A 16,411-nucleotide genomic window follows, 5' to 3' on the forward strand; every position below is an offset into this window, starting at 1 on the left:
TTCAAGTGAAAACTGTACAGGGTATCTGGGTTAAAAGAACTAAAAGTTCAGATAAAAACAGTATTATTGTTAGTGTTTATTACAACCCAGCCAACCAAGGAAAATATGTGGATGGTCCATTCCAAAAGGAAACTGCAGGTCTTTCAAAAAGCATGTAACAGCTATGATGAAAGGCCTTAATAATGGAAGATAAACTCTGCCAAGCATAATTCTTTCAGGAAACTCCTGATTTGTCTTGCTCATAATGTTCTCCTCCAGAGCGTGGAGGAAGGCACAGAAGATCAACTAATTTTGATGTGATATTACCATAGGGAAGATTTATTTATTTTATTTATTTTTGAATTTATATATGCCACCCATTTCACTGTACAAGTGACTCTAGTCAAAGAAATAAAAGCAAAAGAAACACTGTGGGAAAGTCTCCATGTAATACTGGACAACTGGGATCCTAAAGTATGTATCCTTTTATTCCATTTATCCTGGGGTTAAACACATATCTTGAACTTCAAGATTTTTATAAACTCAGAACAATGTAAAATAGATTTCCATGAAGGAGAGGCTAACGGGAAATGGGAGATATAAAGGGAGAGAAAAAGAGATTAGAAGTACAATTCCAAACAGTTCCAATTGGGGGGGAAAAAAGGAAGACAGCAAAAAAGCCCATTGCAGGTACACAGAAAGCTTGAAAATGAGAAAGGATACATGCCAAAGATCAAAAAAGGACTATATTACTAAAGTAGAGAACAAATCAGTAACCCATAACTGTAAGGATGATCAGGAAAGCTAAAACTCAGAGGATGGAGAATAAGAACAACAAAAAGGGCTTCTCCAATTATACCTGCACCAAGTGCAAACTGATCAGATTGCTGGAGAAGAAAGTAGAGGGTCTACAGGCACATCTAGCCACTCTGAGATTCATCTGTGAAAATGAGGATTTCCTGGAAAAGGCAAAAGTCTGTCTACAAACTGAACACAGCAAGGAAGAAGCAACTACCAGGAACAATGGAACCCTAGAGAAGGAGGGGTGGCGGCATGTCACTCAGAGGACAAAGAAAACGAGAAGACTATCCCTGCCACTGGAGCTTAACAATCAATTTCATACCCTCCCCCTGGAAGGAGACATGCAGACATTGGAGAAGGGTCTTCATCAAGTGTTCCAGTAACAGGAAGAAAAGTGGCTCAGACTGTCACAAAGAAGAGAAGTCCACTTGGTGTCCCAAAGAGGAAAAGGTGTGTGGTGGTGATTGGTGACTCACTTCTCAGAAGAACAGAATCAGCAATCTGCAGACCACACAAGCTATCAAGGGAAGTATGTTGTCTCCCAGGTGCAAAGATCAAAGACGTGGCAGAGAGACTCACACAATTAATCAAGCCCACTGATTATTATCCCTTTCTCCTCTTTCATGTTGGGACAAACGATACAACAAAAAAAGAGCCTGAAAAAATTATCAAGGGACTATGAGGAGCTAGGCAGGAAGGCAAAAGAGTTAGGAGCACAGGTACTGTTTTCATCCATACTTCTAATGGATGGTCAACATCCAATGAGGGAACAGAGCATTTCAGAGGTAAACTACTGGCTCAAGGGATGGTGCCATCAAGAAAACTTTGGATTTCTGGACCATGGTCTACACTACCTACAAGATGGGCTTCTGGCAAGAGATGGGCTCTACCTCACAAGGACTGGGAAGAATGTGTTTGGAGACATCTTGCTTGGGTCATCTGAAGAACTTTAAACTAAATCTGGAGAGAGAAGGAGGCCAATTTCTAGGACCAAACCCAAAGCATAAGCCCTCAGACAACGAATTTGACAGCGAGGAAGGAAGTGGTGAGAAGGAAGGGGCACTCAGGTATAAAACAGAAGACACAGCAAGCAAACACAAGGTCAGCCATAGAGGGCTCAGATACCTGTACACTAATGCTCAAAGTATGGGGAACAAATGGAGAACTTGAGGGCAGGTATGATATTGTCAGTATTACTGAAACTTGGTGGGATGGAACCCATGATTGGAATATACTACTAGAGGGGTGTAATTTGTTCAAAAGAAACAGGCCCAACAAAAGAGGAAGAGGAGTTGCACTGTATGTAAAGAATTACTACACCTGTACAGAAATACATGAGACCAAGGATGAAAGCCTTCTTGAAAGTATTTGGGTGAATATTAGGGGGAAAAATAATGACATTGCTAGAGGTGTGTACTATAGGCCACCCAACCAGGCAGAGGAAATAGATGAACCTTTTGTATATCAGTTAGCTGAGGTGTCCAGGAAACACACCACTGTAGTAATGGGGGACTTTAACTACCCTGACATCAACTGGGAAGCAAACTCTGCAACAAGTGGGGTATCAAACAGGTTCCTGACGTGCCTAGCTGACAGCTTTAAAAGGTGGAGGAGGGAACTAGAGGGTCAGCTATACTGGACTTGATACTTACTAATAGGGATGAAGTGGTTGAGGGAGTGGAAGTTGTAGGAACTTTGGGAGAGAGTGACCATGTCATACTGGGATTCACCATTATGCAGGAAAGGAGACTGGAACAAAGTCAGACTCAAGATTTTAAGAGAGCTGACTTCAACAAACAAAGAGAAAGAATAAGAAGGATCCCATGGATGGAAATCCTAGAGGGAAAAACAGTTCAGGGTGGTAGGGAAACTCTGAAAAATGAGATAATAAAGGCCCAAACAAAAACAATATCACAGAGAAAGAAAAACAAGAGAACCTGATGAGACTAGTGTAGTTGCACAAAGAGCTCTGAGAAGTTGAGGGACAAAAAGGACAAGTATAAAAAATGGAACAAAGGGCTTGTAACTAGAACAGAATACCAGCAAATAGCCCGAATCTGCAAGGACGGAGTCAGGAAGGCTAAGGCTCAGAATGAGCTAAGACTTGCAACAAATGCCAAAAATAACAACAACAACAACAACAACAAAGTTTCTTTCAATATATAAGGAGCAAGAGGAAAGTCAAGGAAATGGTTGGTCCACTAGTGGGAGAAGATGGCAAGAAGGTGACGGGCAGCAGGGAAAAGGCAGAAGTGTTTAATTCCTTATTTGCATCTGTCTTTACACAAAAGGAAAAAATAGTCCAATCTGTCAAAAGCAGCACCATGGGAGTCAGAAGAGGAATGCTGGTCAAAACAGAAAAGGAATTGGTTAGAGAACACCTAGCTGCTCTGAATGAGTTCAAGCCTCCTGGTTTGCATGGTTTACACCCCAGGGTACTGAAGGAGCCGGCAGATGTGATCTCAGACCCACTGAATGAAATCTTTGAGAGCTCCTGGAGCACAGGGGAACTGCCAGAGGACTGAAAAAGAGTTGATGTGGTTCAAATCTTTAAAAAGGGGGGAAAAGTAGATCTAGGAAACTACAGACCAATCAGCTTTACATCAATAACTGGGAAAATCCTGGAAAAGGTAATCAAGCAGCAGGTTTGTGAGCACCTAGAAGTGAACAAGGTGATTACTAGAAGCCAGCATGGGTTTGTTAAGAACAGGTCATGCCAAACAAACCTTACTGCCTTCTTTGATAAAGTGACTAAATTAGTAGACCGAGGAAATGCTGTGGATATAGTATACTTAGATTTTAGCAAGGCATAGACCACAGCCTGCTTCTTGGTAAGATAGAACGATGTGGGATAGACAGTACCACCGCCAGATGAATTTGCAGTTGGCTGACCAACTGCACTTGGCGTGTGATCCTTAATGGAACCACATCTATGTGGAGGGAAGTATGCAGTGGGGTACTTTAAGGTTCTGTCTTGGGCCCAGTGCTCTTCAACATCTTCATAAATGACCTAGATGAGGGGACTGAAGGGGTGCTCATCAAATTTGCAGATGACACAAGACTGGAGGGAATTGCTAACATTTCAGAAGATAGATTCAAGATTCAGAAGAATCTTCACAGACTTAAGCATTGGGCCCTATCCAACAAGATGCAGTTCAGTGGAGAGAAAAGTAAAGTCCTGCACTAAAGCAGGAAAAACCAGATGCACAAGTAAAGGACAGGCAGTACTGGCTCAATAGTAGTGCCTATGAGAGGGATCTAGGTGTCCTGATGGACCACCGCTTTAATATAAGTCAGCAGTGTGCTGCAGCTGCCAAAAAAGCCAATGAAGTCCTGGGCTGCATTAACAGAGGGATAGTATCAAGATCAAGGGAAGTAATAGTACTGTTCTACTCCACGCTGGTGAGACCACATTTGGAATATTGCATCCAGTTCTGGTCACCACAACTCAAAAAAAATGCTGAGGCCCTAGAAATAGAGCAGAGAAGAGCAACAAAGATGATAAGGGGTCTGGAGACTAAATCCTATGACGAACAGCTAAAAGAACTAGGTATGTTTAACTCAACAAAGAGAAGACTGAGGAGAGACATGATAGCAGTCTTCCAATACTTGAAGGGCTGCCACAGGGAACAGGGTGTTGATTTATTCTCCATAGCACCTGAGGGTAGGACAAGAAGCAATGGGTGGGAGATCCAACCTAGAAATAAGGAGGAATTTCCTGACATGGAAAACTATTAAACAGTGGAACAGCTTGCCTCCTGGAGTTGTGGGTGCTGGAGGTATTCAAGAAAAGATTGCACAACCATTTGTCTGAGATGGTATGAGAACTCCTGCCTTGGGCAGGGGGTTGGACTAGAAGACCTCCAAGGTCTCTTCCAACCCTATGATTCTATGATTCTAAAAGAAAAAGAATCAGTATAATAAAATGGAATAAATCCACACTGTTCTGCTTTGGACACTCCCCACCAACAGTATTGTGTGCAACATTGGGTATCACAATTTTAAGAAGGAATCAGAGTCAGGAACGAAGGATGATCAGAGAACTAGAAATTAAAACCCATGAAGAGAGACTGAAAGAACTATGTTTACCTTAAGACGGCAGAAAGAGAATATGATAGTACTCTCCAAATACACAGAAAGTGAAGACTGTCTTTATCACTTCAGAGTACAAGTCACATAAGGGATTTAGAATAGAATATACTTTATTATGGTCAAGAACCCATTACAACTCAGTTGAACAAATAAAAATTAATAGAAGTAGTAAACTGACAAGAAAAACCAACTTAAGAGAAAAACAAAAGAGCTGAGACAAGCCAATCAACTCTTGCCAAGTTCTGAAATACAGCTTTCAGAAGGATGTTAAAAACTGAGCTATTTCAGAAAGCATTCCAGCTTCACTCAGGATTTGCACCATATTTTATTCTTTCTTGTTTTTATTTCTGCTTCTTTACTGTTGCTGAGTTGATTTTATGACCCAGATATTTCATTTTTATGTTAGAGGTACTAGAGATGTTTTAATTAACCTTTTTATATCATGTAATCCCCCAAGTCTCTTCAGATTGCTGTGGGATATGAATCCAATCAATCAATCAATCAATCAATCCTATAAGTAATTTAACCAAATGTAGCAACTTTTTAAAAATCATTCTGCTCAGACAGTAAGAAAGAATAGGGAATTTAAAGTTATAAAAGACAAATTCAAATTGACAGAAAAATCATGTAAACAGTAAGAGCAGTTTGACAGTGATACCAATTGCACAGGAGGTGATAGATTCCCTCCACTGGATGTATTCAGGTAGTGGTTACACAGCTGGGATTGCTTTAATTTGGATTCCTGTACTAAGCAGGATGTTGTACTCAATGGCACATATAGCCCCATCCAATTCTTATGATTCAAAATAGGTTTTTTACTTCCAAATAAGTGTTTATGTTCAAGGAGGCCTCATTCTGGTAGAGAAAAACCAATACCTAGCACTACATCTTTTGGTCTGGGCTCTTAAGCACCTGCAGATCCCAGAGTTGCATAGTGCTTCTGTTTCCTGCTTTGTGGCTAGCCACCAGGACTCTGGTTCAAGACTCAACCAAGAAGAACTAGATACTATACTCGGGAAAATTCTAATTTTGAAAAGCCATCCTCCTTCCTTAATTAGCCTTTTTTAAAGGGAGGCATACTGTAATGATATTTTGCCCTGTACAAGCTTCTGCTACCTGGAAGTACTCACTAAATCCAGGCTATTAAACTTTTCTATGTTTAATTAATTAACTACTAAGAATGTAGAACAGCTTTGCCACTAAATTCCCAAAGGATTTTAGCACACTATATTTTTTACTACACTGTTTGCAATAATCTATGTTAATAATGGGGAACCTAAGTTTACATACACACATATATACATGCACATAAATGGCCTGTCACCATAGGATCTCTATCTAACAAATGATTATAACCCTCATCAACTGATTTCTCATTATATTCTGAACTACAATTAGGATTGCATAAATATTTATTTATTGTTCTTGGCCAATCTAAAATTAATCTCAAAATACTAACACAATCACTGACATATTCTAGGTATTAATAATGTACTGAACGGAATGTTTTAACCTATACCAAAACCAGAAAAGCAATCATCTTCAGGCTACTAATATTTCAAACAATAATTTTGTTAAACAAATTATTAAACCTCCTACTCACAAAACTAAACATTCATATATCATTACTAAATTAAACAACCAAATTGACATATTTAAAAACTGAGAATTCCTACTGTGCTATGTCCCAACTATCATGCCTATATATGCCTGCTTCATATTAATAATAACAACTTTATACTGAATTGTACAACAAAATCTGGATAGAAGATTAGAATAACAGTTGGTGTAATAGTATTCTCTTTGTAATAACTCTAGAGTATGGAATTTGCCTAAAAAAAAAAAAAGTGGATGTACATTGGTTTGACATTTTCATCAAAATGCCCTGTGACCTCAGAATTTCTTTCCTGAACAATTATTGCCAGTTCAGCAACCTCTAATACCAATCATTTATATACAAGTTAAAAAACACTGGTCACAACATAATCTCTTTGCACATTTAGCCAAGGTGAGAACTGCCGACTTATTTCTACTGTTTCCTGCTATTTTGATCTATAAAACTACCTGTCCTTTTATTTCACAGCAGCTGAGTTTGCTCAGAATTTTTTGCTGAGGGACCTTGTCAAAGGCTTTTTGAAAATCCATGTATGCTGCATCTGTTGGGTCAGCTTTTTATACATGTTTATTGATACCCTCTAAAAGCTTATTCTATGTATTTGCTTATTTTCTCTTTAATAATACTTTCAGCTACTTTAGTATCTAGAACAGATACTAAACTTAACTGATCGATAGTTTCCTTTATCTTCCCTCAATCCTTTTTTAAAAACTGAGGTCACACTGACTACTGTTCAATCCTTAAGAACAGATGCCATCATTAAAGAGAAGTTGTGTTATTTTGTGAAAAGATGAGCAATTTCATATTGAAATTCTTTAAGAACTCTTTGGTTAACAACATCTGGCCTCTAGGACTTATTTATTTTTACTCTGACAATTTAGCTAATAACGTCATCTCTCATTACCTCCATTTGTTTCTATTTGTCCAATTTTTCTCCAGAAAAGCCAATTCAGGCTTGGATATCTCTCTTATGTCATCAGTAAAGATAAATGCAAGAATTGTGGGCTTCAACATTGGCTTCCCTGTCATTCTCAAGGTTTCGACTACATACGTAACAGTTCCAATACACAAAAAAGTGAGAAGGGATCTGGCTAACTCCAGCCCAATTAGCTTGTTAAGCATAGTAACAATCTAGTCAGCTTCATGAGAAACTAGTTGATTGGATGGTATAGAACAGAATCTGGTGGAGAAGCAAGCTAAATTTAGAGTAGGGCAGTTAATGCTCAACCAGTGCATTGTCCTACGTCATTTAGTAGAAAAGTGCATCAAGTACTTGCTTTATGTTGCCTTTTTTACGGATGACGTAAAATGCTGCTAAAAAATTGTTGATTTTTATTTATAAAGGAAATGTTAATTTAGTACAAAATAATATACAAGGATGCAAAAGCAGAATCAGCAAGATGATAGAGGAAAGCTCTGTAGTTAAACCTGAGGGCAATGTGCCATAGGATATCTACTGCTGGACATTTTAGAACTGAAAGCAAAAAGCGCAGACACAATGAACAACAATATACAAATATAGTATGAAAAAAAGACAGTTTTTAAACACACAACTGGAGATAAGCCAACAAGAGTAGGAGAGCTTGTTGGATGGTATGATTGCAACCTAGGGAAAAGAGAATCAGTATGATGCATTTCTCTCTGGGTACCAATAATACAGAATGGAAGAGGATATTGAAAGTGGTGTCACTCTGTATATCAAGAGTTTACAGAGCTAACCTGATTAAGACAATCAAGGAAGTAAGGGTAAATGTTCAGATTATGACAAAGAAATAAAATTCCTGATACCATAAATAAGTGTATCTTGCAAAGTGAATCTCATAGTGACATCTAGGGATCTACACTGGGTCATTGCTTTTTAACTTGTTCATAAAATATCTGAATTTTAGAGTCACCAGAGAAAAGGCCAACTTTTCAGATAAAAACAAATACGGTTTGCAAATAGTTCATAAGCACCCCTCCAAACAACAGGAATAGGTATTAAAATAGTGCTAAGTGATGCAAATAGGGGGGAGGGTATGAAATCCAAGGAACATATACTGAGGAATTCTGAACTGGTCATGATTACAGTAATCAGAAATCTTGTAGCTTTGATGGTTAGTTTGATGAACATATCCTCTCATTGTGCAACAGCTGTTGCTGAATTCCATATTAGTGATCAGTAGGAAACCTGTGCTACTGTAACATTACCCTTGAAACATTAATTAGAATTCTAATTGCTGCACAATAGAATTAAACTTTCTTAGCCTTTTGTAATTCTGAAACCCAAGGTCTTCCAATAAAATTGAACTGACAAACACTATCAACACCATTCACGTCCAAAAGTCGTCCGTACTGATCACTTAGGAGACTTAGAATTGTAAGACAAATTCATGGAACAGTAAACTAGCAATGAACATATAACTGCTTCTGGGTTCAAAAATGACATCACTACGATATCAATTACTAGGGAACACTGCAAGAGAAGACCAATACACTCAAGTGTCTGATTGGCCACTGTGAGAAACAGGATGCTAGACTAAACTGGCATCCAGTAGTGATATTACTATATTCTTAACATGGAAATTGTAGCCATGGTAAATATCAGTGTAAACAATAATTAAAAATAAGCACTGTAGAGGTAACAGATTAAATATTTCTCTATAAAGTAGAAAAACATATTAATTGTTGACAATTTAAATCTATACAGACCTTCCAGTAGTCAGATTGTAAACTGTAGTACCTCTGGTATGCAGATAATGCTGAAATTTTAAAAAAAATTATTAGAAAACAAAACAACAAGCAATAGGAAGTACAGTGCCACAAAGGTGAATATATTTAAATAAAATACATTTTATTTTTCCCTCATTATAAGTTCCCAAATTTCACCTGAGCTTATTTGAATTGTTGTTTTTTCCTTTCCTCTTTAAATTTCCCAGAGTTGATCTACTGGGTTAGGGACAGTAATATTCTGACTACATAAATAAAAATGATGTATGTAGTCATAAAAGTTGCTAACAGCATGGGCATTAGGAACAGAAACAAAATCATACAATACCCATTAATACAGAAATTCAGCAAAACTGTTATACATATGTGCACTTACTAATATTTACATTCATATTTGCATGCATTTATTTATATTTACAGGTTTGATTTAAACAATATGTACATTCTGGTGATTATACACCACCTGAAGAAATCCTGCTTAATGCAAATGATGCTATTTTTTATTTACAATTCTTTTTTTAAATATTACCAACATTTCCATCAGTGATATTTTTTTTTTTATAAAAGGAATACATTATTTTCTGCCCTGTAAGAAATCTGATGAAACTAGCTCTTTTTGAAAGACATACTGTACTCAATTAATTGTAATCACTTTATCGGTGTGATAATTAGATCACTTAATCAGAGTACTTTTATACTTTTATTTGTACTAGATGAAGATTTTTTCAAAACATGATGTTATCATGGCATTTGGGTATTTGTTTTTTGATTCAAAAGCTAACAATTAAATTATTGGAAAGACAGATTCTTTTTTTTTCTTTTTAAAAATTATCGAGGACCTTTCAAAAGCCTAAAATTTATTTAAGAGAACAATCTAAACACATTATGTTTTAAATTAATGAAATTAAGCCCAAATATCAGCGCTCTGATATATTTAAACAATATAAAATATATGTTATATCAGATAACATAAATTTATTTTTAAAAAATAATGTGTGCTAAAACTGTGGCTTAGAATGTTTTGCTTGAGAATAAAGAAAATGAGCAAATATCTTCATAGAAACAATCATGATTTATATTTCTTGACATATCTCAGATGTAATGCAGAAATTAAAATGCTTTCATTAAGGCATCAACATCCCTGTAAGTATTACATAACTATTTTAAAGAAGGGAGTATACTAGGGAAACTCATCTCTGAGTCTCATCTCATTTCAGGGAAATTCACTGAAGTATTTCATAGTACTGCTCACATTTCTTATATAATTTATAAAATGTGATTTTTAAGTGCCTACCTTTACTGTAAGCAAACAAATATAATAGAGAAACACTCTGTCAACATAGATTCAGGAAATATAGTAGTGTGAATATAGCTTTAAAATGCTGAATTCTTAACAATTTTACAAAACTATAGTTTCCATATCCTTTGATAGAAACCATGACTGTTAATTAGTATAAAAATATTTGCTACAAAAGCACTGAGAAAGTAAGATTCAAGTATTTCATAATCTTTTGAGAGGACATCCAAAAAGTAAAAAAAAAAAAAAAGGAAATACTTTACAAAAATCCTTTAAAAAAATATGAAATCCAAACTTCCAAATATTTTAGACTGTCCCCAGTATAATTTTGGAGCAAATAAGCCACCAGTAAAATCTTGCAAGATACTGTTGCATATTAGGATGATCAACAATTGAATCCAAGGTAAAACTATATATGTATATATAGGTGTCAGGCCCAATCCAAGAAGAGTGAGGAAACAGTTCATCCAAATTCAGTTCCTTTATTGATTACACCATACAGACAGAAACGTGCCAGACTAAATCTATACTACTGCAACTAGTGGAAATACCCTGGGAGATTCTAGGGAATGGCTATCTGAACCTCTTATGCTTCCCACGCTCCATCTCTGGACTGTGTTGTCTTTTGTCTTCTTGGCCTTCCTGGAATGCATCCCCTCCCTTGCACTCTACTGCAATCCACCACAATAGGCATAGATAAGATCAAGGTTCCCCAAAGCGGTCAATATTGAACCGCAAGGGTTAATGGGACTATCCAAGGGGTCGATAAATGGCTGAGGGTCAAAAGGGGGTCGGTAAAAGCCTGGGGGTTAATAGGTGGTCGATAAATGATGGAAGGTTGATTGGGGTCAATTAATCTTATTTTTCATGGTACTACTACTTAAAATAGTATTTATTACATTATTTTCATATAATCAATGTTTGGGGGGGTCAATGAACAATCTGAAACTGAAAAGGGGTCGATAAGCTGAAGAGTTTGGGGAGCCCTGGGTTAGACCCTGAACAGCTAAGAGTTATGGGGAGACTGTAAATTGGACCCTAAACATAATCATACTGACAAATATTCCTCTTATTTGATATTGAAACTAATGGCATCATCTCATACTGTTGGAAATCTGAATTTAGGAGAAGCCCTTGTGAGAGGATTCATTCCTGAATAGAAGCAAATGTTGAAGGAATACTGAGTAATTAAGTTGAGAACATCCCACATTATAAATGTCAGTAATATAGTTGTCTTGGCTGCAGAGTATGGGCTTTGCCCAAATAGTAATTAATGCTAACAGATATTTACCACTTTTATTATATTGTTATAAACCTTGATACATTGTATTGTTTCAATACAGTGATGATTATATGACATGATTAGAGATTATTAACATTCTATTATTTAGATAGCTTAGAGTATTAAAAACAGGGAAAGGAAAGGAAAAATCTATTAATATTAATTACCATTTAGGATGTCAATAGTATAAGCATAAAATTATTTGGCTTTTCATCCAAAGTTAAATATAACAATAAAAAAAGAACCGCTGAAACTCATAGCAAAGTATTGGTTATATGATAATGATTTCAATCTTAAGCTAATTACTTAACATTAAAATCTCCACTGTAGTGTGTGTGTGTGTGTGTCCAACAAAAGGGGAACAAAGATAGATGAAGCAAATTTAACAAGTTAAAATACCTAAAAATACCACAAAAATGAGAGAGAGAGAGAGAGAGAGAGAGAGAGAGAGAGAATAATTAAAGCAAAACTATTGGTTTCTAACTCCCCTCTTTTTATACATTTGCTAATTTGTGATGTTTGTGGACATCCAGGCCCCATTAAAAGCCATGACTGTTTACTATTTACCATGCTGTGTGCTGTACTGCATATATAGGAAACGTTCTTCCTTAAATTTAGTTAAACTTCTATTGTGTAAGTATACTGTTAGTTTTGTCATTGCTGTGTATTCTTTAAATTCCCAGATATTGTTGGCATTGTCTTTCTTCCAGTGTTGAGCAAAGTTTATTCTCACTGCTTTAAGCATATATCTCATTAAATTCTGGTACTTCTTGTTGATTTTTTCTAAGATTATACCTAGTAGGAAAAGTTGTGGTTTCATTTCAAATTTAAATTCAAGGTTTTCTGCATTATACTATGTATGTCTTTCCAGTACTTTTGAGTTCTTTTACACGTCAATTACCTGTGATAAAACCTAACAGACATTTATATTTAGAAAAAAAAACTATATTTATTAAGAAATATATGAGGATTAAAAAAAGCTTCATTTCTATCTAAGCCACATCTTGAAGAGAGAGTGTGAAAACAGGAAGTCCCCTTTATCTCTTAAACACAGACACTAATTTAACTTACAATGGGTCATTTTGCCTCACAGTTAAGTCTCATAGTTTCATAGAAATTATGAAATCTTCAACACATACACTAAAGAATTAATGCGAGAACATTTTTGTAGTGATGAAAAAAGCTAATCTCTATGTTAAAGGACATGTACCAAATGGGCAGTGCTGGAGACCCATTTGTATTCATTTACTTTATGATGCTATTAAATATTCTAATAATAACAATGTTAAAAATTGCAGCACCTTTTTAAAAAGCTTGAACAGACAGAAGCAGCAGAGGAATATATAGTAGGAAAGACAGGCTAGGAAGGATCAAGAGTTGGAGGAAAGTAGTGCCTGGGAACTAGGGAGGGGAAAGAGAGAATGTGAAAGGAAAGGTAAAGAAAGAATTGGAGGAAAAGGCAGTGGGAATGGTAGGGTGGTAAAGATTAGAAGGAATATCAAGGGAATGTAGCCCAGGAAAAGTAAAAAGTGGAAGACAGAGGTAGAGGAAATGTTGTGAGAAAGGCCCAAAATTAAAGAAGGGATAAGAAATCTAGGAACAAGGGGAAAAAAGAATGCTGAGGGGGAGTAAAGGGGTATGAACAGCCCATACCCAATCCTTTTGTAGACTATACTTTTTCCTTTCTGTAATAGAAATTTAAAAACAAGCTTGTTCATGAGGGGAAAAAGTAAAGGACTGCAGGGTCATTCTCAAGGGTGAAAGCCCCATACTATTATTTAAAAAAAAAGACTCTAAACAGGTGAGCATTTGGCTCAAATGTACAAAACAGATGTGCATGAGAGGGTGAATCAATGAAGAAACTACTGCTCTCCAGATTGCTACCCATCTCAAGTTTGCTAAATACCACCTGAATGATCCAGCAGGCTTTTGGAACAAAGTTGAAAGGTTGAAAATTAATCTTTCTGGCACTGATGAGACACATTACATTCATAGAGAATGAAATGCTGCATTCCAACAAAAGAACCTCATCCCAACCATGAAGCATGATAATGGGTATATCATGGTTTGAGGCTGCTCTGCAGCCTCAGGACAGATGGTTTGCAATAATTATTAGAATTGAATTGTATTAACAATTGAATTAAATTAAGCTGAAATTTAAATGAATGTGGACCATACAGCATAAGAACATGAAGGTAATACTACAACAAAATGGCTGAAACAAAAGAATTGTACATTTTACAGTTAAAGTTCTAGCCTTAACCCAACTGAAATGTTATGATGTGACTTAAGTGAGCAGTTCATGCAAGAAAGCTCAAAAATGTCAATGAATTTAAGCCAATATCTCCAAGCTGATGTACAGGATTGATCAAAAGGTGCAGGAAACATTTGATTTCCTCCTGTTAAAAGAGGTATCACCAGTTGCTAAATCTAAAACTTCACATGCTTTGTACAATGAATGTTGGCTTCACATGTTCAGTAAAAGCATGACAAAATATCTATTTTGTGTGTTGTCTGCCTAACCAGAATCTCTTTTATCTATTAACAGGATATACATATATATGAGTGCATGTGTGAGTACATATGAACATTTTTGTACATTTATATTTAATTGTACATTTACATATTATGTTAGGTTTTTAAAAGGATATATTGCTTCTGATCTAACATTTATCAACCTCAGTTTCATTAAGTAACATTAAACATATTGTCTATTACATGATGAGAATCTCTCATGAAATAGCCTACCAACTATATTGACCAGGACTGCTAGGAATCATAGTTCAGCAACAGCAGGATGCCAGAAATGTTTTGTTATTTGCTTTATGCAGTACAGTCAGTTTCATCAGAATTTTCATTTTGATATTTTAATATTTTCAGTAAACAGTGATATTTGATGCAAAGATGAAAACGGTATGCTTTAAGTCTGGGAATTCCTATCTAACTATGGATAACTGATAAAAGAGACTGAAGCACATCTGGCTAATCTTATTATTGGTAAGGACACTTCTAAGGATTTCAATTTATTATATTTTTAATTCAAAACCCTTTACTACATGATTTGTTACTATATAAGAATATTTAGATGTTAATCTCTTATGAGATTGTGAGAATTTATATTCTCTTTTATTATTTGATATATCTGATATCCCTTGAACAAATTATGATGAAGTTATCTAATCCTAATTCATGTTTTACAGCCTTTGCTTTACAAGATCACCTGAAGCATTTGCAAATTTTATTTATTTGTTGTTCTAGTTCTTCCCACACACCAAGTCATTTAAAGCAGTTGCATTAAATAAAAACATGTATGTCTGCATTTCTAAATATATATAGAGATTTAAGTGAAGCTGATAAACTGAAAACAGAATACAAGCAGACTCGCAGTATAATTATTTGATCAAAGCCCAATTTACAGTGGGGCAAAAAAGTATTGTCAGCCACCAATTGTGTAAGTTCTCCCACTTAAAAAGATGAGAGAGGCCTGTAATTTTCATCATAGGTATATCTCAACTATGAGAGACAAAATGAGAAAAAAAATCCAGAAAATCACATTGTCTGATTTTTAAAGAATTTATTTGCAAATCATGGTGGAAAATAAGTATTTGGTCACCTACAAACAAGCAAGATGTCTGGCTCTCACAGACCTGTAACTACTTCTTTAAGAGGCTCCTCTGTCCTCCACTCGTTACCTGTAGTAATGGCACCTGTTTGACCTTGTTATCAGTATAAAAGACACCTGTCCACAACCTCAAACAGTCACACTCCAAACTCCACTATGGCCAAGACCAAAGAGCTGTTGAAGGACACCAGAAACCAAATTGTAGACCTACACCAGGCTAGGAAGACTGAATCTGCAATAGGCAAGATTGGTGTGAAGAAATCAACTGTGGGAGCAATAATTAGAAAATGGAAGACATACAAGACCAATGATAATCTCCCTTGATCTGGGGCTCCATGCAAGATCTCACCCTGTGGGGTCAAAATGATCACAAGAATGGTGAGCAAAAATCTCAGAACCACACAGGGGGACCTAGTGAATGACCTGCAGAGAGCTGGGACCAAAGTAACAAAGGCTACCATCAGTAACACATTATGCTGCCAGGGACTCAAATCCTGCAGTGCCAGATGTGTCCCCCTGCTTAAGCCAGTACATGTCCGGGCCTGTCTGAAGCTTGCTAGAGAGCATTTGGATGATCCAGAAGAGGATTGGGAGAATGTCATATGGTCAGATGAAACCAAAGTAGAATGTTTTGGTCTAAACTCAACTCGTCATGTTTGGAGGAGAGAGAATGCTGAGTTGCATCCAAAGAACACCATACCTACTGTGAAGCATGGGGGTGGAAACATCATGCTTTGGGGCTGTTTTTCTGCAAAGGGACCAGGATGACTGATCCGTGTAAAGGAAAGGATGAATGGGGCCATGTATCATGAGATTTTGAGTGAACACCTTCCATCAGCAAGGGCATTGAAGATGAAACGTGGCTGGGTCTTTCAGCATGACAATGATCCCAAGCACACTGCCCGGGCAACGAAGGAGTGGCTTCGTAAGAAGCATTTCAAGGTCCTGGAGTGGTCTAACCAGTCTCCAGATCTCAACCCCATGGAAAACCTTTGGAGGGAGTTGAAAGTCCGT

The 16,411-nt window shown here is 36.5% G+C and overlaps 1 protein-coding gene across 6 annotated transcripts in view; it reads right to left on the minus strand.

Moving 5' to 3' along the window:
• KDM6A (lysine demethylase 6A) overlaps positions 1-16,411 on the minus strand; it is a 185,488-nt gene that overhangs the window by 126,169 nt on the left and 42,908 nt on the right. For all 6 annotated transcript variants that reach the window (XM_088144732.1, XM_088144733.1, XM_088144729.1 and 3 more), the window contains exon 4: positions 9,179-9,228. In XM_088144732.1, the coding sequence (XP_088000858.1) occupies positions 9,179-9,228 (50 nt within the window). The remainder of the gene's footprint in view (positions 1-9,178; positions 9,229-16,411) is intronic.

This window comes from Python bivittatus, unplaced genomic scaffold (assembly GCF_059951505.1).
Source record: "Python bivittatus isolate LINGU-HERP-01145 unplaced genomic scaffold, Pbiv_v1 ctg000350_np1212, whole genome shotgun sequence".
Taxonomy (NCBI): Eukaryota; Metazoa; Chordata; class Lepidosauria; order Squamata; family Pythonidae; genus Python; species Python bivittatus.